At 45.2% G+C, this 24,489-nt stretch overlaps 1 protein-coding gene across 2 annotated transcripts in view; it reads right to left on the bottom strand.

Annotated features, from left to right (window-relative positions):
- LOC141098547 (cytochrome P450 2K1-like) overlaps positions 1–24,489 on the bottom strand; it is a 103,362-nt gene that overhangs the window by 10,442 nt on the left and 68,431 nt on the right. For both annotated transcript variants that reach the window (XM_073586426.1, XM_073586427.1), the window contains exon 6: positions 20,380–20,521. In XM_073586426.1, the coding sequence (XP_073442527.1) occupies positions 20,380–20,521 (142 nt within the window). The remainder of the gene's footprint in view (positions 1–20,379; positions 20,522–24,489) is intronic.

Genomic DNA, 24,489 nt, shown 5'->3' with positions numbered 1-24,489 from the left:
CACTGCGGCACAATGTAGCAATACAATACTCAAAGCAGTCACTGTAGACCCCGATGACACTGTTGGGTTTCCTGCTAGAATACGCCTAGCACGAAACCCAACAGTGCCGTCAAGGACAACAGTCACTGCGGCACAATGTAGCAATACAATACTCAAAGCAGTCACTGTAGACCCCGATGACACTGTTGGGTTTCCTGCTAGAATACGCCTAGCACGAAACCCAACAGTGCCGTCAAGGACAACAGTCACTGCGGCACAATACAGAGCAGGGAAATACTCACTAAACGCCTTTTTGGAGGATGCTGTGGCGCTGTCCCAGCCATCCATCAACGCTGCGGCCACCTCATTCCATAGCCGCCGGGTCACCACATTGTCCTTGTACAGCCGGTCACGGCTGTCCCACAACGGCGAACGCTCCTGGACCAGGCTGATGAGCTGCTCATTATCCAGGTAGACGTCTTCATCCCGTTGTGGAACCTAGACAAAACACATTCATTAGAATAATCAAATTTAAATTGAATAAAAAGTTACAAAAAAAGAAACAAAAAAAAGAGTAAAAATAGAAGATAAAAAATAAAGAACATTACAAATCATTTGATACTTACATTCCGTATCACCACCGGGACTTGGCTTCGCTGCTCCTGCTCTTCGCCCTCACTAGTGCCGTCCGCAGATGATGATGACGATGTCTTAAGAAAGTTGAAAAAAACGTAAGAGATTTGGAGAAGCAGCAGATATACTTACCAGATGCACGAAAATAATCACCTCACGGTCTGCTTGCGCCAATTCCTGCCGCGATGGGGAATACTCGGATTCTGAAGACATACTGCATGTAAAAATAATAAAAATCATTAGTACATACATAATTTAAAAGGACAGGCATATAATGTAATATACTCACATTCTTCGCTGATATAATGGGTTCTTGGTTGACTGTCTGCTCTTCAATCTGTCAGTGTAGTAGTGGCAGAGTTTTGGCAGGCACCTCCTTTATATAGACTTTTTTTTTTTGACTTTAGAAGATTTTAACTAGGATAAAAAGTGGACACCACCCAAAAAACGCAGCGCTAAAAAATCGCATACCTGCGCATGCCAGTGCGCACGTATGCGCATCCATAGGCTATAATGGCCATTTTTAGCGCAAAACGTGCGCATACGTGCGCATGCGTTTTTTTCCAGGGCCAAAAAATGCAACATGCAGCGTCTGGAAAATACCAACGCACACCCCAAAAAAACGCAGCGCATGAAAATCGCATACATGCGCTTACAAGCGCGCATGTATGCGCACCCATGTTAAATATAGGGGAAAAATCGCATGCGCACGTATGCGTTTTTTTCCAGCGCTAAAAAACGCAAGTGTGAAACCAGCCTAACAGGAATGAATAAAAGTGTTTACATACAGTGACGAGTAAACTTTTGGGCACCCCAGGTCATAAATACTGTTATTGTGAACAGTTATGCAAGTTAAAGATGAAATGTTTTCTAAAAGTGCTAAAGTTAAAGATGACCGATTTCCTTTGTATTTTAGGCTAAACAATATATATATGATAGTTTAATCCAGGGTTGGACTGGCCCACCAGAGAAATGGAGAATCCTTTGGTGGGCCCTGGCTTCTCCTTCAGGAGAATTCATAGTGCAAACCTTGCAGATGCTATTGGGCTCTTCAGTGGAGGGGAAAGGTGGGCCCTCAGAATCAAATTCTCCGGTGGGCCCAATGTTCTTCAGTCTGACACTGGTTTAATCTTTTACATTTTAAACCCTTCCGGCAGGCACCTTATATATACTGCTCTGCGGGAGCTGCATTCCTGCAAACAGCAGTATAAGTAGAGCGTTGCGATTGCACGGCCTCATGCTGAAAGTCACGGCAATCGGGTGAGTGAGAGCTGACTCCCTGCAGCTACGCCCAAGTTCAGTGTTAGTACCGATCACAGGCTTTTGACCCCTCTGATGCCGCTGTCAGTAGTGACAGTGACATCGAGGAGCATCGCACAGGGAATTGTCTCCATGTGTGCTTACATCAGGACAACACGATGCAATCGCGTTGTCCTGATGGTCTCCATGGAGACCCCGGCCGCAAGATGACCGCGAGGTCCTTCAGGGAAGGTTGTGTGTTAGTGCCTGCTCAGAGCAGACCTCAGATCCCTCCTTCCCTGCCTGTCAGATGATGATGATGTGAGGCTCTGAAGTGCAGAAGAACTTCACAGCAGAGCATCAGATCAGTGATCTGATGCTGTACAGTAATTTCCCATCCTGGAACAATGTAAAGAAGTAAAAAAAAAAAAAAATTAAAATAGTTTTTTAAGAATCCACAAATAATGAACTGAGTACTGAAGGAGATAGCAGAAGAAATTTTTGAACCCCTCTCCATAATCTTTGAAAATTCTTGGAGAACAGGAGAAGTCCCAGAAGACTGGAGAAGAGCAAATGTTGTTCCTATCTTCAAAAAGGGGAAGAAGGTGGACCCAGGCAACTATAGGCCGGTGAGTCTGACTTCTATACCAGGAAAGATCTTTGAACAAATTATTAAACAACATGTATGTCAGTACCTGGATAAGAATGAAGTGATTAAACAGAGTCAGCATGGGTTTGTAACTAATAAGTCATTTCAGACTAACTTAATTTCCTTCTATGACGGAATCACTGATTGGGTGGATCAAGGAAATGCTGTAGATATAGTATATCTTGACTTCAGCAAAGCATTTGACAAATTTTCTCATACAATCCTTATTGAAAAATGACTAAGTATGGAATGGACAAGGCAACTGTTAGGTGGATTCATAACTAGCTTAGTGATCGGACCCAAAGAGTGGTCGAAAATGGCTGCATATCCAGTTGGAAGAATGTCTCAAGTGGGGTACCACAGGGCTCTGTCCTGGGCCCTGTATTGTTCAACATCTTTATCAACGATTTAGATGAAGGAAATGAGGGTAAACTGATTCAATTTGCTGATGACACAAAGCTAGGAGGGATAGCTAATACTAGAGAAGAGAGAGGATTCAAAAATATATAAATAAACTGGAGAAGTGGGCAGCAACCAACAGAATGTTTTTTAACAGGGAAAAATGCAAAGTACTACATTTCAGCAATAAAAATGAAAAAAGCATATACGGAATGGGAGGAATAGGGCTAAGCAACAGCACATGTGAAAAAGACTTGGGTATACTAATAGATCACAGACTGAATATGAGTCAACAGTGTGATGCAGCAGCAAAAAAGGCAAATGCAATTCTAGGATGTATTAACAGAAGCAAACAGTCTAGATCACGTGAAGTCATTATTGCCCTCTACTCCTCTTTGGTCAGACTTCATCTGGAATACTGTGTCCAGTTTTGGGCGCCACATTTTAAAAAAAACATCAACAAACTGGAGCAAGTTCAGAAAAGAGCGACCAGAATGGTGACCGGTCTGCAAACCCTGTCTTATGAGGAAAGGTTGCAGGATTTGGGAATGTTTAGTTTGCAAAAGAGAAGACTGAAAGGAGACTTAATAGCTGTCTACAAATATCTAAAGGGCTGTCACATTGTAGAAGGATCATCTTTATTCTCATTTGCACAAGGAAAGACTAGAAGCAATGGGATGAAACTGAATGGGAGGAGACACAGATTAGATATTAGAAAAAACTTTTTGACAGTTAGAGTGATCAATGAGTGGAACAGGCTGCCACGAGAAGTTGAGAGTTCTCCTTCAATGGAAGTCTTAAAACAGAGGCTGGACAGATATCTGACTGGGATGATTTAGTGAATCCTGCTTTGAGCAGGGGGTTGGACCAGATGGCACAGGAGGTCCCTTCCAACTCTACGATTCTATGATTCTATGAACAGAAAAAAGAAAAATATTTTTCCAATGAATACATTTATTTATTTATGTAAATAAAAAAAACAATAAAAGTACAAAAAGTGCAGTAAAATGCAACCAAAAAATGATTGTGAATACAAATAGTACCATTAAAAACGTCATCTTGTCCAACAAAAAAATAAGCCTCAATACAGCTCAATCAGCAGAAAAATAAAAAAAGTTATAGTTCTCACAATATGGCCATGCAAAAATAATTACTTTTTCTATAAAATAGTTTTCCTTGTGTAAAAGCACCAAAACATAAAAAAACTATTTAAATGAGTAATCGCTGTAACTGTACTGACCCGAAGAATAAAACTGCCTTACAAATTTTACCACATGTGGAACATTAGAAAAAGAAAAAGAAAAAAAATCAATTCCTGAATTTCTGTTTTTTGTTCATTCTGTCTCCCAAAAATCGTAATAGAAAGCGATCAAAAAATGTCATGCCCCAAAAATCGCACCAATAAAAACACCAGCTCATCCCGCATTAAACATGCAAAATTTGTTGTGCAACTTCTCCTGAGCATGCTGATATGAGGGAGAAAACCACTGTCTGGGTGCACGGCAGAGCTCGGAAGGGAAGGAGCACCATTTGACTTTTTGAATACAAAATTTGCTTGAAGAATTGGAGGACACCATGTCGCATTTAGAGAGCCTCTAGTGTGCCTAAACAGTGAAAATCCCAGACAATTGATTGAAAACTATTTTGTAAACTAGATCCCTCATGGATCTAATCTAGATGTGTAGAGAGCACACTGAACCCTCAGGTGCTTCACAGTCGTTCATAACATGGAGCTGTGAAAATACATTTTCCCCACAAATATGTTTTTAGCCCCAAATTTTGCATTTTCATAATGGTATCAGGAGAAATTGCATCATACTGTCATGATCCATGCTGGATCAGGACTGATAAAAAGCACAGGTAACCTTTTTTTTTCTAAGCTGTGCTTAAGTTTGGTTTTTGCCCCCGGTGGCCATTAGGATTATTGCACTGTGGTGTCGTTTGTTCAAGTTTGCCCCCAGTGGTGGTGAGCGTCATTGCACTCTAGTTTCTTTAGTTAAGTGCACATGATTATAATGCTGGTGTGATTGCTGGCTCTGCTATAAAAGAGTCACAGGTGTTGCAATCACTGTTGGTGATAGTGTTCATTTCAACCATCCTTGGTGGAGGAAGGAGCTGGAGAGCGTTCCTTGCAGCACTGTCTTAGCCCTGGTGTGGAAGGAGTCATAGGGGATTTCCTTGTAGCTCTGACAGAGCTTGGTGGCAGCTATTCAGGAGGAGAGCTGCATTCTGGTGGTGTTGCCAGGAGCAAGTGCAACATAGTAAAGCTAAGTGGTGTTTCCCCATTTGTGTTTTTCCTTAGTGTGTATTAGTACAGCGGTGGGGCCATTGCTTATGCCACGCAGCTCCCTAGCAAGGGATAGGTGTAGGGTGTGCTAGGGCGACAGGTTCCTGATCGGCGCCCGGTGTGGAAGCAGCATAGGGAACGTTAGGAGCGTTAGGAACACTGACTCAGGGGAGTGCAGGAGGTCTCCACATCCCCTTTCCCTATCGCTGGGCCCACTGTTGTAACTGTTTTCCCTTTCCCTTGTCTTGTTGTTTTAGTTACCGACCTGCAAGCCATGTCACACAGGACAGTATCACGTGCCGCGTCTTGCTGCGGGTTGAGTCACACAGGATGGGTCTACGTGACACATACTATTTGTAGTGTACAATTTGAAACTTCACACTACTTGTCAAGAGGAAGATGATAGACACCAGACCCAACAATGCAAAAAAGATGAAGGCTGCTAACAAAGCAACCTGGGCTTCTATAACACCTCAGCAGGGCCACAGGCTGATCACCTCCATGCCATGCCGCATTGAGTGCATTTACTGAACATATATTTCAGTAAGCCAATATTTTGGATTTTAAAATCATTTTTCAAGCTGGTGTTTTAAAGTATTCTAATTTACAGATATAATGACTTTTGAGTTTTCATTGGCTGTAGGCCATAATCACCAACATTAACAGAAATAAAAACTTGAAATAGATCACTCTGTCTGTAATGACTATATAATGTATTGAAGAACTGAAATGAATTAACTTTTTGATGATATTCTAATTTTGTGGGAAGCATCTGCTCAAAAAATAAAGGGAACACTTAACAGAATATAACTCCAAGTTAATCAAACTTCTGTGAAATCAAACTGTCCACTCAGGAAGCAACACTGATTGACAATCAATTTCACACGCTGTTGTGCAAATGGAATAGACAACAGATGGAAATTATTGACAATTATCAAAACACCCTCAATAAAGGAGTGGTTCTGCGGTTGGGGACCACAGACCACATCTCAGTACCAATGCTTTCTGGCTGATGTTATGGTCGCTTTTTAATGTTGGTTGTGCTTTCACTCTCGTGGTAGCATGAGACGGACTCTACAACCCACACAAGTGGCTCAGGTAGTGCAGCTCATCCAGGGTGGCACATCAATGTGAGCTGTGGCAAGAAGGTTTGCTGTGTCTGTCAGCGTAGTGTCCAGAGGCTGGAGGCGCTACAAGGAGACAAGCCAGTACACCAGGAAATGTGGAGGGGGTCATAGGAGGGCATATGTGATGGGTATATGGGCAGGGAGGGGGATTCATTTCTGTCATGTGCTCTCTGCTCTTTTCTGGGGGGCAGACAATGGCTGGGAGCTTATGTTTCCTTGGATCCTAGATTTCTCCCACCCAGCCAGAGTCTGCTGAGGTGTTGTGGAGTGGGAAAACTGTTGCTCTTAGCAACCAATCACAGTTCAGCTTTCATCTATTAAACAGCTCTGGTGAAATGAAACATGCTTAGTGATTGGTTGCAAGGAAAACTGTTGCTCATAGCAACCAATCACAGCTCGGCTTCTTTTAAACAGCTCTGGTGAAATGAAAGATGCTTCGTGATTGGTTAGTGATACACACATACATTCAATTTTATATATAGATATATATATATATATATATATATGCAAACACACGGTCAAAGTTGTTGGTACCCCTCGTTTAAGGACAGAAAAACCCACAATTGTCACAGAAATAACTTGAATCTGACTAAAGTAATAATAAATCAAAGTTCTATGAAAATGAACAAATGAACGTCAGACATTGCATTTCAACCATGCTTCCACATAATTTTTAAAAAAATAAAACTCATGAAGTAGGCCTGAGCAGAAATGATGGTACCCTTAACCTAATATTTTGTTGCACAACCTAACAATTGAGGCAATCACTGCAATCAAACAATTCCTGTAACTGTCAGTGAGACTTCTGTACCTCTCGACAGGCATTTTGGCCCAGTCCTCAAGAGCAAACTGCTCCAGTTTTTCCATGCTTGATGGTTGCCTTTTCCAGATGGCATGTTTCAGCTCTTTCCAAAGATGTTCAATAGGATTTAGGTCAGGGCTCATAGATGGCCACTTCAGAATAGTCCAATGTTTTCCTATTAGCCATTCTTGGGTGATTTTAGCTGTGTGTTTTGGGTCATTATCCTGTTGCAAGACCCATGACCTGCAACTGAGACCAAGTTTTCTGACACTGGGCAGCACATTTCTCTCTAGAATCCCTTAATAGTCTTGAGATTTAATTTTACCCTGCAGAAATTCAAGACACCCTGTACCAGATGCATCTAAGCAGCCCCAGAACATAACAGAGCCTTTATGCTTCACAGTAGGGACAGCGTTTTTTTCTTGATATGCTTCATTTTTCCATCTGTGAACATAGAGCTGATGTGCCTTGCCAAAAAGTTCCATTTTTGTCTCATCTATCCATAGGACATTCTCCCAGAAGCTCAGAAGCTTTAAGGCTTGTCAACATGTACAGTGGGGAAAAAAAGTATTTAGTCAGTCAGCAATAGTGCAAGTTCCACCACTTAAAAAGATGAGAGGCGTCTGTAATTTACATCATAGGTAGACCTCAACTATGGGAGACAAACTGAGAAAAAAAAATCCAGAAAATCACATTGTCTGTTTTTGTTTCATTTTATTTGCATATTATGGTGGAAAATAAGTATTTGGTCAGAAACAAAATTTCATCTCAATACTTTGTGATATATCCTTTGTTGGCAATGACAGAGGTCAAACGTTTTCTGTAAGTCTTCACAAGGTTGCCACACACTGTTGTTGGTATGTTGGCCCATTCTTCCATGCAGATCTCCTCTAGAGCAGTGATGTTTTTGGCTTTTCGCTTGGCAACATGGACTTTCAACTCCCTCCAAAGGTTTTCTATAGGGTTGAGATCTGGAGACTGGCTAGGCCACTCCAGGACCTTGAAATGCTTCTTACGAAGCCACTCCTTCGTTGCCCTGGCGGTGTGCTTTGGATCATTGTCATGTTGAAAGACCCAGCCACGTTTCATCTTCAATGCCCTTGCTGATGGAAGGAGGTTTGCACTCAAAATCTCACGATACATGGCCCCATTCATTCTTTCATGTACCCGGATCAGTCGTCCTGGCCCCTTTGCAGAGAAACAGCCCCAAAGCATGATGTTTCCACCACCATGCTTTACAGTAGGTATGGTGTTTGATGGATGCAACTCAGTATTCTTTTTCCTCCAAACACGACAAGTTGTGTTTCTACCAAACAGTTCCAGTTTGGTTTCATCAGACCATAGGACATTCTCCCAAAACTCCTCTGGATCATCCAAATGCTCTCTAGCAAACTTCAGATGGGCCCGGACATGTACAGGCTTAAGCAGTGGGACACGTCTGGCACTGCAGGATCTGAGTCCATGGTGGCGTAGTGTGTTACTTATGGTAGGCCTTGTTACATTGGTCCCAGCTCTCTGCAGTTCATTCACTAGGTCCCCCCGCGTGGTTCTGGGATTTTTGCTCACCGTTCTTGTGATCATTCTGACCCCACGGGGTGAGATTTTGCGTGGAGCACCAGATCGAGGGAGATTATCAGTGGTCTTGTATGTCTTCCATTTTCTAATTACTGCTCCCACAGTTGATTTCTTCACTCCAAGCTGGTTGGCTATTGCAGATTCAGTCTTCCCAGCCTGGTGCAGGGCTACAATTTTGTTTCTGGTGTCCTTTGACAGCTCTTTGGTCTTCACCATAGTGGAGTTTGGAGTCAGACTGTTTGAGGGTGTGCACAGGTGTCTTTTTATACTGATAACAAGTTTAAACAGGTGCCATTACTACAGGTAATGAGTGGAGGAAAGAGGAGACTCTTAAAGAAGAAGTTACAGGTCTGTGAGAGCCAGAAATCTTGTTTGCTTGTTTCTGACCAAATACTTATTTTCCACCATAATATGCAAACAAAATGAAACAAAAACAGACAATATGATTTTCTGGATTTTTTTTTCTCAGTTTGTCTCCCATAGTTGAGGTCTACCTATGATGTAAATTACAGACGCCTCTCATCTTTTTAAGTGGTGGAACTTGCACTATTGCTGACTGACTAAATACTTTTTTTCCCCACTGTAGATGGCAAATTCCAGTCTGGCTGTTTTATGATTTGTTTTCAACAATGGTGTCCTCCTTGGTCGTCTCCCATGAGATCCACTTTGGCTCATACAACGATGGATGGTGCAATGTGACACTGATATTCCTTGAGCTTGAAGTTCACCTTTAGTCTGCTTAGAAGGTTTTCTGGGCTCTTTTGTTGCCAATCGTACTATCCATCTCTTTGATTTGTCAGCAATTTTCCTCCTGTGGCCACAACCAGGGAGGTCTATAATTTTCTTTCTAATCTCCTGAAACAACTCTTTCTTTTGCTTCCTCTGGTCCATGTTGAGTGTGACACACACCATGTCACCAAACAGCACTGTGAGGGACCCCGGGCGAGCTGCCAGGTGAAACCGGCCCCTATACAGGGACCGTTAGGAGCAGGCCCAGGGGTTCAAGCACCACGGTAGCTGGTACCGAGAGGGGCGGCTCAGGATGGACTGAAGTAGGACTGTGTGACTGAAGTGTAGATGACAGGACAGAGCTGAAACCAGGAGACAGGAATGGAGTAAGACAGACTGGAACGTGGAGGGATGGCTGGAGCAGGAACACAGGAGAAAGGGTTAAAGGAGGACGGAAGGAGTGGAGTTGAATAGAACTGGAACACCGAAGGCTGGACTGGAGTAGGACAGCAGGATGGAACAGGAACACTGGAGGCAGGACTGGAGTAGGATGAAACAGGAACACCAGAGGCAGGACTGGAGTAGGATGACACTGGAACACCAGAGGCAGGACTGGAGCAAGACGGCAGGATGGAACAGAAACACCAGAGGCAGGACTGCGGAGACAGCAGGGAACACGGATAGCAGGACTGAGAGGCTGCTGCAGGGAGCAGGTGAGAACGGGAATGCAGGACTGCAGAGAGCACACGATGAAGCAAGACCCAGTGTGCTAGGAAACACAATGATCAGGCACCTCCCTCAGGGGAAGCGGCCTGATATGCTCCTGTCTGGTCTGTCATTGGTCAGGGAGGTGTTTCCGGGTCAGGGCATAGCCGGAGCACAAGAAGCAGGAGGGAGGCGCAGCCTATGGTGCATGCGCATTGCATGCAGAGACGCCGCCAGCCGCGCGCCTGTCAGAGGTGACCCCCGTGGATGTCGGACGGCGGGGGACCACGGTGAGGGAGCAGCGGCTGGGTGAATATGCAGAGACGGCGTGACACAGGCCCACTTATTGATTCCAAGATTGTAGACACCTGTGATGCTAATTAGTGGACACACCTTGATTTAACATGTCCATTTTGTCACATTATTTTCAGAGGTACCATCATTTCTATCCAGGCCTATTTCATGAGTTTTATTTTTTTTAAATTATGTGGAATCATGGTTGAAAAGCAATATCTGACTATAATTTGTTCATTTTCATAGATTTTGATTTATTATTACTTTTGTCAGATTCAATTTATTCCTGTGACTATTGTGGGTTTTTCTGTCATTAAACGAGGGGTGCCATCAATTTTGACCGCGAAATAAAACACGAAGTCAGTAAAGTGGAGGCAGTCCAAAAAGCAAGCTAAAGCCTTCCTGGGGATCGTGAGATATTACAGGAGGTTCATCCTTAATTTCGCCATGGTGGCTGCACTTCTGACTGATCTTCTTAAGGGAACAAAATCAGTAATGGTCAGATAGTCTGAAGAGGCAACCTTCCAAGAAATGAAAGGGGCTCTGTGTAAGCAACCCGTTCTGATGGCCCCAAACTTTAGGAAAGAGTTTATGTGGCGCCCCTGAGGCTCAGTCGCCACAGAGGTACTGCACCTTCTCCCAAGATGTAGTGCCCCACCATCCAGGTAAGGTGGGAACTCCTTTCCACACTCCAACACTCGCACCCCACACAACAGGGTAGTTCTGCACAACCACATTGCGGCTCAGTGCTTAGAGAACAGAGCACCTCTGGTGGTTCCCTGCTTGGAACACTGGATGTGCTGGGAGGTGGGTGGAGTTGAGATATATAAAAGAGTGGGAAAGTGTAGGATTACGGGTTCAGTCTGGCAGAAGGTCAGGTGGGTAAGAAGCCACTTGGGAGGAGTGGGGATCCCTGGAAGAAGGGATGGAGGAAGGAGTGCTGCAGCTGCCTCAGTGATCTGAGCCAGCTGGCACGGGAAAGGAACAGAAGGAGAAAGACGTAGAACTGCAACCTAAGCTTCCATAAGAGAGAGAAGGATCAGTACGGAACGAAGTAGTAGGAGAACAGAGAGGAGACGTGCGTTGGAAGAAGAACCCTGCCTATAGGTTCTCAGCGCAAGGCCGGGACCCGGTCCCCGAGGATGTATGGACACTTATGATTCTGCAGCAGACACCGGTGGAGTAGTAGGCTGTAAATGCACGACTCCCAACTAAGACTTGGGGCACAACAGCAACTGAATAGAGAGCCAGGACTCCGGAGAAAGGAGTCCCCGAGAGAGGCTACAGCTGTCTGTGATACAAGTAGAATTGTTAGGAACATCTGACAGGAGGAACATCAGAGTACCACGGTACTGAAGCTCTTCACACTTTAAGGCGCAATAGAGGAGTCGTTCAGGAAAGGTACATGTTGGCGGAGTGTTGGAGAGGAGCTTTCCATCTTGCCTGGAGGTTGACTGGGTCCCTCGTCCGGAGGACACGGCGCAGAAGCAGGCACTACTGACTGTGAGTAAAACGTTGGAAAAACATGCCCTGGTGTCCTCCATTCCTTCCTGCGTCCATCTGCCTGACACTGCTACATCCCCTGCACCAGACACTAAACCACCTAAGTGTCCCCAAATCTACACTGCCCTGGGACAACAGCCCTGCCTGTGGAGGGCTATACCATCAAGGCTGCACCACACCATCTGTCCCGGAGGATCTGTTTGCAGCATCGGCTTAACACCTCCCTTGCCGAACACCACAGGTGGCGTCACAAACTATTACATTCCATTAACTACACTACAAACCACCATTGATTTGGGCGCCCAGGGCCACTGACCGGGTCACTGCTGCTGTGATACATTCCCTTGACACCGGCCCGGTACCGAGTACCCCACGGCCCTGGGAGGGCGACCCATTTATTCTTCAGTCAAACGCCTCAGATGTTGGGGCAGGAGCAGTCCTTTCCCAGGAGATACATGGGGAGGAGCATCCTGCACTCTACCTGAGTAGGAAGCTACCTTCATGTGAAAGGAATTACTCAGTCATAGAAAAGGAGTGCTTGGCCATAAAGTGGGCGGCGGATATGTTACGGTACTAACTGGTGGGAAGTAGGTTTGGGTTGATATCCGACCATGCCCCACTCAGATGGATGAGAGAAACAAAGAGTAAAAATGCTAGGATCACTCGCTAGTTCTTAGCCCTGCAGGACTTCAGCTTCCATGTAGAATATAGGGCAGGGAAGCTACATGGTAATGCCGATGCTCGCTCAGGAATCCCTTGTCTAGTGAGGGAAAGTGCCAAGCCACATGGCTTTAGTCAGAGGGGGGAGGTTTGTGACATGGCTAACGGTCGTATTGTCGATGAGAGGTATGTGTCTCAGAGATGGCTTGTCTCTGTGATGTAGCCCAAAGTGTTTTCTTTAGTGCAGGTAAGCACTAAGGGATGTCACCGTACCTCTATATGTGGAGGACCTGCGGTGATGTCACAGTCACGTGACTAGTCAGGTGATGGGTTCCTGGGTGCGGATATACCTATATAATGTGGGCTACTGCTTAACAAAGGGCTGTATGTGGGGAGGGGGAAGCCTCCTGTGTGTGTTGAGGCTCCAGGACCGATCCTGAAGTACTGGACACTTGAACCTTGTTTTGCCTGAGTTAAAGGTTATTTTTTTGGTTCTGTTCTGCTTTGTGGGTTTGTGAAGCAATAAACCCCATGAACTTTAAAAGAACCTGCCTCATGATTGCCACCCATTGCACCTGAGTACAATCCCTACAATATACATACAGTGGGGAAAAAAAGTATTTAGTCAGTCAGCAATAGTGCAAGTTCCACCACTTAAAAAGATGAGAGGCGTCTGTAATTTACATCATAGGTAGACCTCAACTATGGGAGACAAACTGAGAAAAAAAAATCCAGAAAATCACATTGTCTGTTTTTTTTTCATTTTATTTGCATATTATGGTGGAAAATAAGTATTTGGTCAGAAACAAGCAATCAAGATTTCTGGCTCTCACAGACCTGTAACTTCTTCTTTAAGAGTCTCCTCTTTCCTCCACTCATTACCTGTAGTAATGGCACCTGTTTAAACTTGTTATCAGTATAAAAAGACACCTGTGCACACCCTCAAACAGTCTGACTCCAAACTCCACTATGGTGAAGACCAAAGAGCTGTCAAAGGACACCAGAAACAAAATTGTAGCCCTGCACCAGGCTGGGAAGACTGAATCTGCAATAGCCAACCAGCTTGGAGTGAAGAAATAAACTGTGGGAGCAATAATTAGAAAATGGAAGACATACAAGACCACTGATAATCTCCCTCGATCTGGTGCTCCACGCAAAATCCCACCCCGTGGGGTCAGAATGATCACAAGAACGGTGAGCAAAAATCCCAGAACCACGCGGGGGGACCTAGTGAATGAACTGCAGAGAGCTGGGACCAATGTAACAAGGCCTACCATAAGTAACACACTACGCCACCATGGACTCAGATCCTGCAGTGCCAGACGTGTCCCACTGCTTAAGCCTGTACATGTCCGGGCCCGTCTGAAGTTTGCTAGAGAGCATTTGGATGATCCAGAGGAGTTTTGGGAGAATGTCCTATGGTCTGATGAAACCAAACTGGAACTGTTTGGTAGAAACACAACTTGTCGTGTTTGGAGGAAAAAGAATACTGAGTTGCATCCATCAAACACCATACCTACTGTAAAGCATGGTGGTGGAAACATCATGCTTTGGGGCTGTTTCTCTGCAAAGGGGCCAGGACGACTGATCCGGATACATGAAAGAATGAATGGGGCCATGTATCGTGAGATTTTGAGTGCAAACCTCCTTCCATCAGTAAGGGCATTGAAGATGAAACGTGGCTGGGTCTTTCAACATGACAATGATCCAAAGCACACCGCCAGGGCAACGAAGGAGTGGCTTCGTAAGAAGCATTTCAAGGTCCTGGAGTGGCCTAGCCAGTCTCCAGATCTCAACCCTATAGAAAACCTTTGGAGGGAGTTGAAAGTCCGTGTTGCCAAGCGAAAAGCCAAAAACATCACTGCTCTAGAGGAGATCTGCATGGAGGAATGGGCCAACATACCAACAACAGTGTGTGGCAACCTTGTGAAGACTTACAGAAAACGTTTGACCTCTGTCATTGCCAACAAAGGATATATCACAAAGTATTGAGATGAAATTTTGTTTCTGACCAAATACTTATTTTCCACCATAATATGCAAATAAAATGAAAAAAAAACAGACAATGTGATTTTCTGGATTTTTTTTTCTCAGTTTGTCTCCCATAGTTGAGGTCTACCTATGATGTAAATTACAGACGCCTCTCATCTTTTTAAGTGGTGGAACTTGCACTATTGCTGACTGACTAAATACTTTTTTTCCCCACTGTATATATATATATATATATATATATATATATATATATACATATGGATATTGTGGTACAGTAAAGTGTGTTTTACTGGATGGAAGATATGTTTCTCCTAGCAGATTAATGTTTGGCCGGGTTTTTTACTTAAAGACGGAACCTGCGATGATGTCAGGGTCACGTGATCAGCCCATGTGATGTCTACCTCACTGGTGGGAGGGGTTAGGCCCTATGTAATGGAGGTTGGTAAATGCTACAGTGTGAGTGTGTTTCTGGAAACTACAGGGACTTGTGTGGACGCAGCCTGCAACTTGTATATAGAATTCCCGTGCTGCAGGACTATTGCAGCAAGACTCAGAAGAACCCTGGGAAAGGCACCTGGTGGATGCCGCAGGAACAGGCAGCCGCTTAGTTACGCCCGTCTCGTGCAAGGGGTGAGTCTGGGACCAGTGGTTCTCCAAGCTGGAGTATGTGTTTTATTTCCCTCATGTTTTGTTAAGCTGCTAGTAACTGAGTGACATTAAAACCACTGAAATTGGACTTTATGCCTGTGTGTTGTCTCGTTACTGCCGCCCAGCTATTGCCTACCAGAGCGAATCCCTACAATTGGTGGAGAATGCGGGCACAAGCAGTGAGGCCAGGCTGTTTTAATTTTTGATTTGCACCCCAGCCTATGTCCTGGGTGAAACGAGTGGCAGAGACCCAGGAGGGGAACTTTCCAGAAATGGAGGCCATGGTAAAAACGCTCATAGAGGCCATGCAACAGCAGCAGCAAGCTATGCAGCAGCAGGCTACACAGCAGCAGCAAGCTATGCAGCAGCAACAGGAGGCCATGTGGCAGCAGCAACAGGAGGCCATGCGACAGCACGCTATGCAGCAGCAGCAGGAAACCAATCAGCTGTTGATACAGCATATCACGGCAGCACGGACCAAAGGAGCTGACCGGGGAATCCATGAGGTCCGGAAAGCGGTTCGTATAGCGATTCCCAAGATGGAGAAATTGGACGATGTGGAGGCATACCTGGAGATGTTCGAAGGAGTCGCTGAGAGAGAGAAGCTACCCCGGGACCATTGGGTGGATGTACTCGCTCCGTTTCTGACCCCAGGACCTTTGAAGGCGTATCAGGACCTACCCACCGAGCAAAGGGCGGACTACACGGTCGTCAAGGGTGAGATATTGGTTCGTCTTGGGGTAAATGTGTTAGTGCGGGCCCAGCGGGTACATCAGTGGGAATTTACCCCTTCCAAGCCAGCCCGGTCCCAGTATTACGACCTGTTGCACCTGTTACAAAAGTGGTTGCAGCCTGAGGTGTTGTCCCCCACAGCCATGCTGGACCGCATAGTGACTGATAAATTTTGGAGGGCTTTGCCCCACTCCCTCCAGACATGGGTCGGTCAGGCATCCCCTACTAATGCCATGCAGATGATAAACCTCATAGAAAGGTATGGGGCTACCAAAGAGTTAAAGGGAGGGACCCCTTGAAAGGTAACGGGAAGGTTGCCTAAGTCCCCGCCACTGGTTCGGCGAGCGGAGCCCAGGAAGGCCGCTCAGGACTTATCTGGGGAAGTATGGAGCCCAATAATCTTCTGGCGGTGCCAGGAACCAGGTCATATGAGAGCTGATTGCCCCCACCTGACTGAGCCCATGGACACCAATTTTGGGTACCGCCAGTCCCATTATGCTGAACCAATGTGTGCAGTGGGCACCCCGAAAGGTCCCAATATGGAACATTTGTGTCAGGTGGAAGTGGAGGGCACCCCGGCTGTGGCCCTATTGGACTCAGGGAGTCTTGTAACCCTGGTGCGAGCCAGCTGGATACACACCAACGAGTATACAGGTCGGAAAATTAGGGTGTTGTGTATACATGGAGACTTAAAAGACTATCCCACCGCACTAGTGGTAATCAGCACGCCAGCAGGGAGGCGGTGCCACGAGGTGGGGGTGGTGACTAATTTACATTATGAAGTGATAATTGGAAGAGACTTTCCGTTGTTTTCTGTGCTGTGGCCGTCGGTTGATCCGTCCACTGAGCAACTGCCGGCACCAGAGGCAACCAGGTTACATTCTCCAGAAGGGGGGCATGAGCCTGGTGGCCCGGAGGAAGAAGTGCTGGCAGTAGGAATAACCTTCCCTTCGGTGGAGGAGGGGGAGAGTTTTCCAATAGAAGTATTGACTGGAGAGGTGGAAGACTTGCCGCTGGGACCCGAGTTGTCAGACTTGAATGTATCAGGTGATAATTTTGGTACAGCGCAACTCCGAGACCTCACTTTAGCCAGGGCCAGAGAAAATATACTGTTTGTCAGTCAATGGGGAACCCCAACAACCTGGGGCAGATACGGTGTTTCCACTCTTTGAGTTGAATCAGGATTTGTGGTACCGAGTGGAGAAAATACATGGGGAAATGGTGGAACAGTTACTGGTACCTCAGACATATCGAAGGCTGGTAATGGATTTAGCGCATGCGCATGTACTTGGGGGGCATTTGGGCCAAAAGAAGACCCTCGACCGAACTCTGCAGCGATTTTACTAGCCAGGCATTCATGAAGAAGTTAAACGGTACTGTAGCTCCTGTCCAGTATGCCAGGTAACCAGTCCCCAGCCTCACTTTCGGAGCCCTTTGGTGCCTTTGCCAATTATAGAGGTACCCTTTGAGAGAGTGGCCATGGACCTGGTGGGGCCTCTCAATAAGTCGGCAAGGGGACACCAACACATTCTTGTAGTTCAAGACTATGTTACCCGATATCCTGAGGCCATTCCTCTGCGCCACACGTCAGCTAAGCTTATAGCAAAGGAACTCATGGGTGTTTTCACGGGTGGGAATTCCGCAAGAGATTTTAACAGACGAGGGAACCCCCTTTATGTCAAAAATTATGAAGGAACTCTGCCGGTTGTTAAATGTTAAACTGTTGCGTACCTCGGTCTATCATCCCCAAACAGATGGTCTAGTAGAAAGGTTCAATAAGACACTGAAGAGCATGTTACAAAAGGCAGTTTCCAAAGATGGGAAGGACTGGGATCTGTTATTGCCATATTTGTTATTTGCAGTGCGGGAGGTACCTCAGGCATCTACGGGGTTCTCGCCCTTTGAACTATTGTACGGCAGATATCCACGGGGCTTACTAGATATAGCCAAAGAGGCCTGGGAGAACCAACCTACTCCCCACAAAAGTGTGATAGAACATGTTGCAAAAATGCAAGAGAGAGTGGAGACAGTCCTACCTTTGGTCCGGGAACATATGGAGGCAGCACAACGGTCACAGAGTCGGGTCTATAACCGGGAGGCTCGGGTAAGAACCTTTAGCCCTGGGGATCGAGTTTTGGTGCTTGTGTCTACCGTAGATAGCAAATTTCTCGCAAGGTGACAGGGACCCTACGAGATCATGAAGAAGGTGGGACCAGTAGACTACAAGGTACACCAACCAGGTCGGAGAAAGCCAGAACAGGTTTACCATATTAATTTGCTTAAACCCTGGAAAGATAGAGAGCACCTTGGTGGGGATAGTCCGCTGCCAGCATTTCAGATGGAAAAGGCTCCGTTACCTCGGGCGAGGCAGGAGAAGCCCAACCCGCCGTCCAAATTGCAGATACTTTGTCTCCTAAACAGGTTCAGGAGGTCCAGGAGTTCATCAGCCGAAATACAGATGTTTTTTCGGAGCTCCTTGGACGCACCTCCCTAATCCAACATGACATTGTCACAGATCCACAGGCCAAGGTCCGATTAAAGCCATATCGAGTGCCTGAGGCCCGGCGACAAGCCATCTCGGAAGAGGTAAAAATGATGCTACAGTTAGGGGTCATAGAAGAGTCTCAGAGAGAGTGGGCCAGCCCAATAGTTCTAATACCCAAGCCTGATGGGTCTCTAAGATTCTGTAATGATTTTAGAAAACTCAATGACATTTCAAAGCTTGACACCTACCCCATGCCCCGGGTTGACGAGTTGATAGAGCGCTTTGGGCAAGCACGGTATTTTACAACTCTGGACCTCACAAAAGGTTATTGGCAGGTACCCCTAACAGAAGCGGCGAAGGGAAAGATGGCGTTTATAACACCTGAGGGGCTGTTCCAGTATAAGGTGTTACCCTTTGGGTTGCATGGCGCTCCATCAACGTTCCAGCGGTTAATGGATATTGTTCTCCGTCCCCATCGCCGCTATGCGTCAGCCTATCTAGATGATATTATTGTGTTCAGCACCGATTGGGAAAGCCACTTAGCAAAAGTACAGGCAGTGGTAGACTCCCTGCGACAAGCAGGGCTAACTGCCAACCCAAAGAAGTGTTTCATAGTGTTGGAGGAAGCCCGGTACTTGGGTTATGTCATTGGGAGGGGAGTTCTCAAGCCCCAAGTGAACAAGGTCGAGGCAATTCAGAACTGGCCCCGTCCCCTCACAACAAAGCAGGTAAAGGCCTTTTTGGGTTTGGTGGGATATTACAGGCGATTCATTCCCAACTTTGTAACCCTGTCCGCGCCTTTAACAGATTGTTTAAAAGGAAAAAAATCTGTGATGGTCCACTGGAATGATCAGTTAGAGGATACCTTTACAAAATTAAAAGGGGTACTGTGTGGTACACCAGTCCTGATCACTCCAAATTTCAAAAAAGAGTTCGTGGTGCAGACTGATGCCTCTGAGATAGGCCTTGGTGCCGTGCTGTCTCAGGAAGTTAACGGGAAGAGCATCTCGTTAGTTTCCTAAGCCGGAAGCTTACCCCAGCTGAAACCCGGTACAGTATTGTGGAGAGAGAGTGCCTGGCCATCAAGTGGGCAATGGAATCGTTGCGCTACTATTTGCTTGGGAGAACATTTCGGTTGGTGACAGATCATTCCCCTCTTACGTGGATGAGTCAAGCTAAGGAGAAGAATGCCCGAGTCACCAGGTGGTTCCTGTCCCTGCAAAACTTTAAGTTTTCAGTAGAACATCGTGCAGGCAGACTACAGGGGAATGCAGATGCCCTGTCCAGAGTTCACTGTATGTCATGTGTCCACATCTTTAGGGTTCAACATAGGGGGGAGGTATGTGGTACAGTAAAGGGTGTTTTACTGGATGGAAGATATGTTTCTCCTAGCAGATTAATGTTTGGCCGGGTTTTTCCTTAAAGACGGGACCTGCGATGATGTCAGGGTCACGTGATCAGCCCATGTGATGTCTACCTCACTGGTGGGAGGAGTTAGGCCCTATGTAATGGAGGTTGGTAAATGCCACAGTGTGAGTGTGTTTCTGGAAACTACAGGGACTTGTGTGGACGCAGCCTGCAACTTGTATATAGGATTCCCGTGCTGCAGGACTGTTGAAGCAAGACTCGGAAGAACCCCGGGAATGGCACCTGGTGGATGCCGCAGGACCTGGCAGCCGCTTAGTTACGCCCATCCCATGCAAGGGGTGAATCTGGGACCAGTGGTTCTCCAAGCTGGAGTATGTGTTTTATTTCCCTCATGTTTTGTTAAGCTGCTGGTTACTGAGTGACATTAAAACCACTGAAATTGGACTTTATGCCTGTGTGTTGCCTCGTTACTGCCGCCCAGCTATTGCCTACCAGAGCGAATCCCTACAATATACTAACATATATATTTTTCATTTTGATAAAGTGACAAATTCATTCTTCTGTGACCTGTACCTTGGAGTTTTGGATATTTTACCATCATCAGAATTCCCCAGCGGAGTGTAGTGGACGTTGTCTCCATTCCTGCAGTAAACAAGTTTCTTACAAGTTGTATTAAATTCTCATTGTGGAAATATGTTTGAGGGCTTCCTGATTCCTAAAAAAAAATCAGTTCACAAAGTGAGTAATCAGCATCAAGTTTCACTTACAACATGCCGTATTCTTCATGGATAATTCATACGGACACATCCCTGGCATATTTTGATGCCATTATTACGGTTACAATTAGGGATGAGCGAAAATTTAATATTAGTTTTGGATCACGATTGCCAAATTTTATAATATTCACCAAATTAATAGTCGACTATTCACCGAACACAGCCAAATGACATTGGAGTCAATGGGAGGCAAAAACAAATGCATAAGTAACACCTTAAACTGTTCCCAAAAGCTGCCAAAACACATCAAATTAGGGACAGACACAGGAAAAGTGGACTCAATTGACAGCAGCAATCAGCTATGCATGAGGTATTATGGAAAGGGCCAGCAGTTACATCTTTGAATTTAACTTCAAATTAAGATGAGGTGCATGAGGAATGGATGTTGGCCCGCTGTGCTGGGAGCCCTGATACCACATGCAACAGCTCAACCTGCTTTGATGCTCAGCCACACTCTGGCAACAAAAATATAAGTTTCATAGACAACTACTGTCAGAAAAATTTAAGGATAGTAACATGGGTAGTGAACTCAAAGGTGGTGGAGGCATGCCGGTCTTGGAGGCCTGATGCTACAGGTAACACACATGAAGGAGACCAAGCAAGGAGTCTTCCCATTTCCAAAAACTATTGTCAGATAATACCAAAGTGGCACATTTACAAAAATTAGAGACAGACAGAAACATAGTGGTATCAATTTCATCAGAACAGAACTAGTGTAATGGGGTGTGACATGTCTTTCACTACAGCCAACCTAGCACATGAACATCCAACCAGGAGAGCATTAATTTCCAAAAATTAGTTTGGAGACACCAACAACGTGGCACCAATTTCACGGAAGTAGAAATAGCATAATGGGAAGCGACATCTCTTCCACTACAGCCAACTCAGCAGATGGAGACCCAATCAGGAGTCTTCAAATTTTAAATATTTAGGGCCTGTCACCACCAAAATGGAATCTATTTCATGGGAGTAGAAATAGTATAATAGGGATGAACATGTATTCCACTACAACCAACCCAGCATATGGAGACCCAATCAGGAATCTTAAAATTTCAAATAATTAGCGTCGTCAGAAACCACCATAGTTGCATCAATTTCAAGAGAGTAGAAATAGTATAATGGGGAGCTAGAGCTCTTCTACTGCAGCCAAACCAGCAGATGTAGACCCAACAAGGAGTGTTCACATTTCCAGAAATTAGTTGGAGACACCAACAAAGTGTCCTCAATTTCACCAGAGTAGAAATAGTATAATGGGGAGCGACACGTCTTCCACTACAGCCAACCCATCAAATGAAAACGCAAACAGGAGTGGGCAATTTTCCAAAAACTTGTGGCAGACACCAAGAAAAAGGGGCATAAATTTCACAAGAGTTGAAATAGTATATTTGGAAACGACATCTCTTCCACTATTGTAAACCCAGCAGATGGAGTCTCTATCAGGAGTCTTCAAAATTAAAAAAATAGGGCCTGAAATTACCGAAGTGGCATCAATTTCATGAGAGGAGAAATGGTATAATAGGGACCGACATATTTTCCACTACAGCCAACCCAGCAGATGGACACCCAATCAAAAGTGTTCACATTTCAAACAATTAGTGACAGACACCAACAAAGTTTCATCAATTTCACGAGAGTGGAAATAGTGTAATGTGGAGCGACATCACTTCCCTTGCAGCCAACTAAGCAGATGTACAACCAACCAGGTGTATACACATTTCCAAAAATTAGTGGCAGACACTAACATAGTGGTATCAATTTCACCAGAGTAGAACTAGTATAATGGGGAGTGACATCTTTTCCAGTACAGCCAACCAAGGAGATGTAGACCCAACAAGGAGTGTTCACATTTCCAAAAATTAGTTTGAGAAACTAACAAAGTGGCATCAATTTCGCCAGAGTAGAAATAGTAAAATGAGGAGTGACACGTCTTCCACTACAGCCAACCCAGCAGATGAAAACGCAACCAGGAGTGTTCTCATTTCCAAAAAGTAGTGGCAAACACCAACAAAAAGGGGCATCAATTTCACGAGAGTAGAAACAGTATATTGAGAAGCGACATCTCTTCCACTACAGCAAACCCAGCAGATGGAGACCCTATCAGGAGTCTACAAATTTAAAAAAAAATAGGGGATGACAGTATCAAAGTGGCGTCAATTTCTCAAGAGTAGAAATAGTATAATAGGGACCGACATGTTTTCCACTACAGCCAATTTTGAAAAAAACACTGATACTGTAGGAATTACTAATACAGAAAGTGAACATATAATCCTTATAAAAACTATTTTATTTCATTCAAATATAAAAACACCAATTTCCCAGTGAAAAAAATGGCAAATGCCACAATAAAAAGACCTGAACTGAGATGCTGCAAAGCCCTATGATGAGCCTTTCTGATACCTTCCTATCCGTGGAGGTAGGCACCCTAGGGATCCCGATTTTTTGGCGCCCCCAATCAGCGAGGACTGTCCCTTGCTGCCCTGCCGGTCCCTAATATCGCAGGTATGAAAACAATGACTGATAGTGCAGAGATGAATGGTATGAATGCCCAATAGCTACTGCAAGCAAATCCAGAAAGATTAGAAAAACAATTACCACATCATGACATCAAGGTCCACCATATAAATAAATGTACCCCAACAATGGAGCATACATATAGATTAGAAAAGTGGCCACTTATCATTTGTGGAGTCACCCCAATGCGTTTCCCCTCACCAGCGGTTCATCAGGAGACAAAAACGATATAGGTAATGTCCATCATGTCAGGTATCAAGATGAGATGGCACCGGAGGTCAGAGGAGGCTGACCTTATAAAGCCCCCGATATTTACCAAAAAGGCAACGCCTACCCAATCAAGCGTTCAAATCACCGAGAGAAAACATGGTTAGTCCCACAAATGCCGCAAGAAATCACTTACGTGTGCGCATCCGGATATCCAATGCCGTCAGGCCCCCACGTGTGCTCCAGTATGGAATGCAAACAAGATGGCTGCGGGAGCTTCCGGTATCAATAATAATAAATAATAATAATAATCTTTATTTATATAGCGCCAACATATTCCACAGCGCTTTACAGTTTAACAGTTTCAAAACACAAGTCATAAGTAACAACGCTAACAATACAATAATTAAAGCAAAATAAGACGAAATAAGACGACCCTGCTCGTGAGAGCGTACAATCTACAATGAGGTGAGGGAGATACAGAGTACAGGTGTGTATTTACAATGGTGTATTTACAATGAAGGTCCAGCCATCTTGCAGGAGTGAAGGATGGATGGAGATAGTGAATGGGCTACGCACGCACACTTACACAGAAAATGACTTTGATTAGTGAATGTGATGCACGTCATATACCAATTGCGCATGCCCGGAAGACAGTACACTCACCGTGAAGCCAGAATCAAAGATGGCCACGGTGACAACAGATCAAGACTGCACATGCTCAACCAGCGTCGGACTGGAACACCTTGGGCCCACCAGAGAAAATCATTCTTGGGGCCCACTATGTAGCTGCATAGAGTTAAATACCAGACCACCAATTATGCGGTAAAACACGCTAATATCCGGGTATAAGGTTGTACATGTCTTAATTATGTAGCAGGAGTTGGGGTAGCCCCCTCATAGAATATAAAGCAGCCCCCTCACATAGTATAATGCAGCCATCTCATAGAATATAAGGCAGCCATCTCATAGAATATAATACTGCCCCCCTCATAGGGTATAATACTGCCCCCCTCATAGGGAATAATGCACCCCCTCATAGGGTATAATGCACCCCCTCATAGGGTATAATGCACCCCCTCATAGGGTATAATACTGCCCCCCTCATAGGGTATAATACTGCCCCCCTCATAGGGTATAATACTGCACCCCCTCATAGGGAATAATGCACCCCCTCATAGGGAATAAT

Source organism: Dendrobates tinctorius, unplaced genomic scaffold (genome assembly GCF_039654945.1).
Source record: "Dendrobates tinctorius isolate UK_male_01 unplaced genomic scaffold, ASM3965494v1 ptg000093l, whole genome shotgun sequence".
NCBI classification, from domain to species: Eukaryota; Metazoa; Chordata; class Amphibia; order Anura; family Dendrobatidae; genus Dendrobates; species Dendrobates tinctorius.
This window is presented reverse-complemented; position numbering and strand designations above follow the sequence as displayed.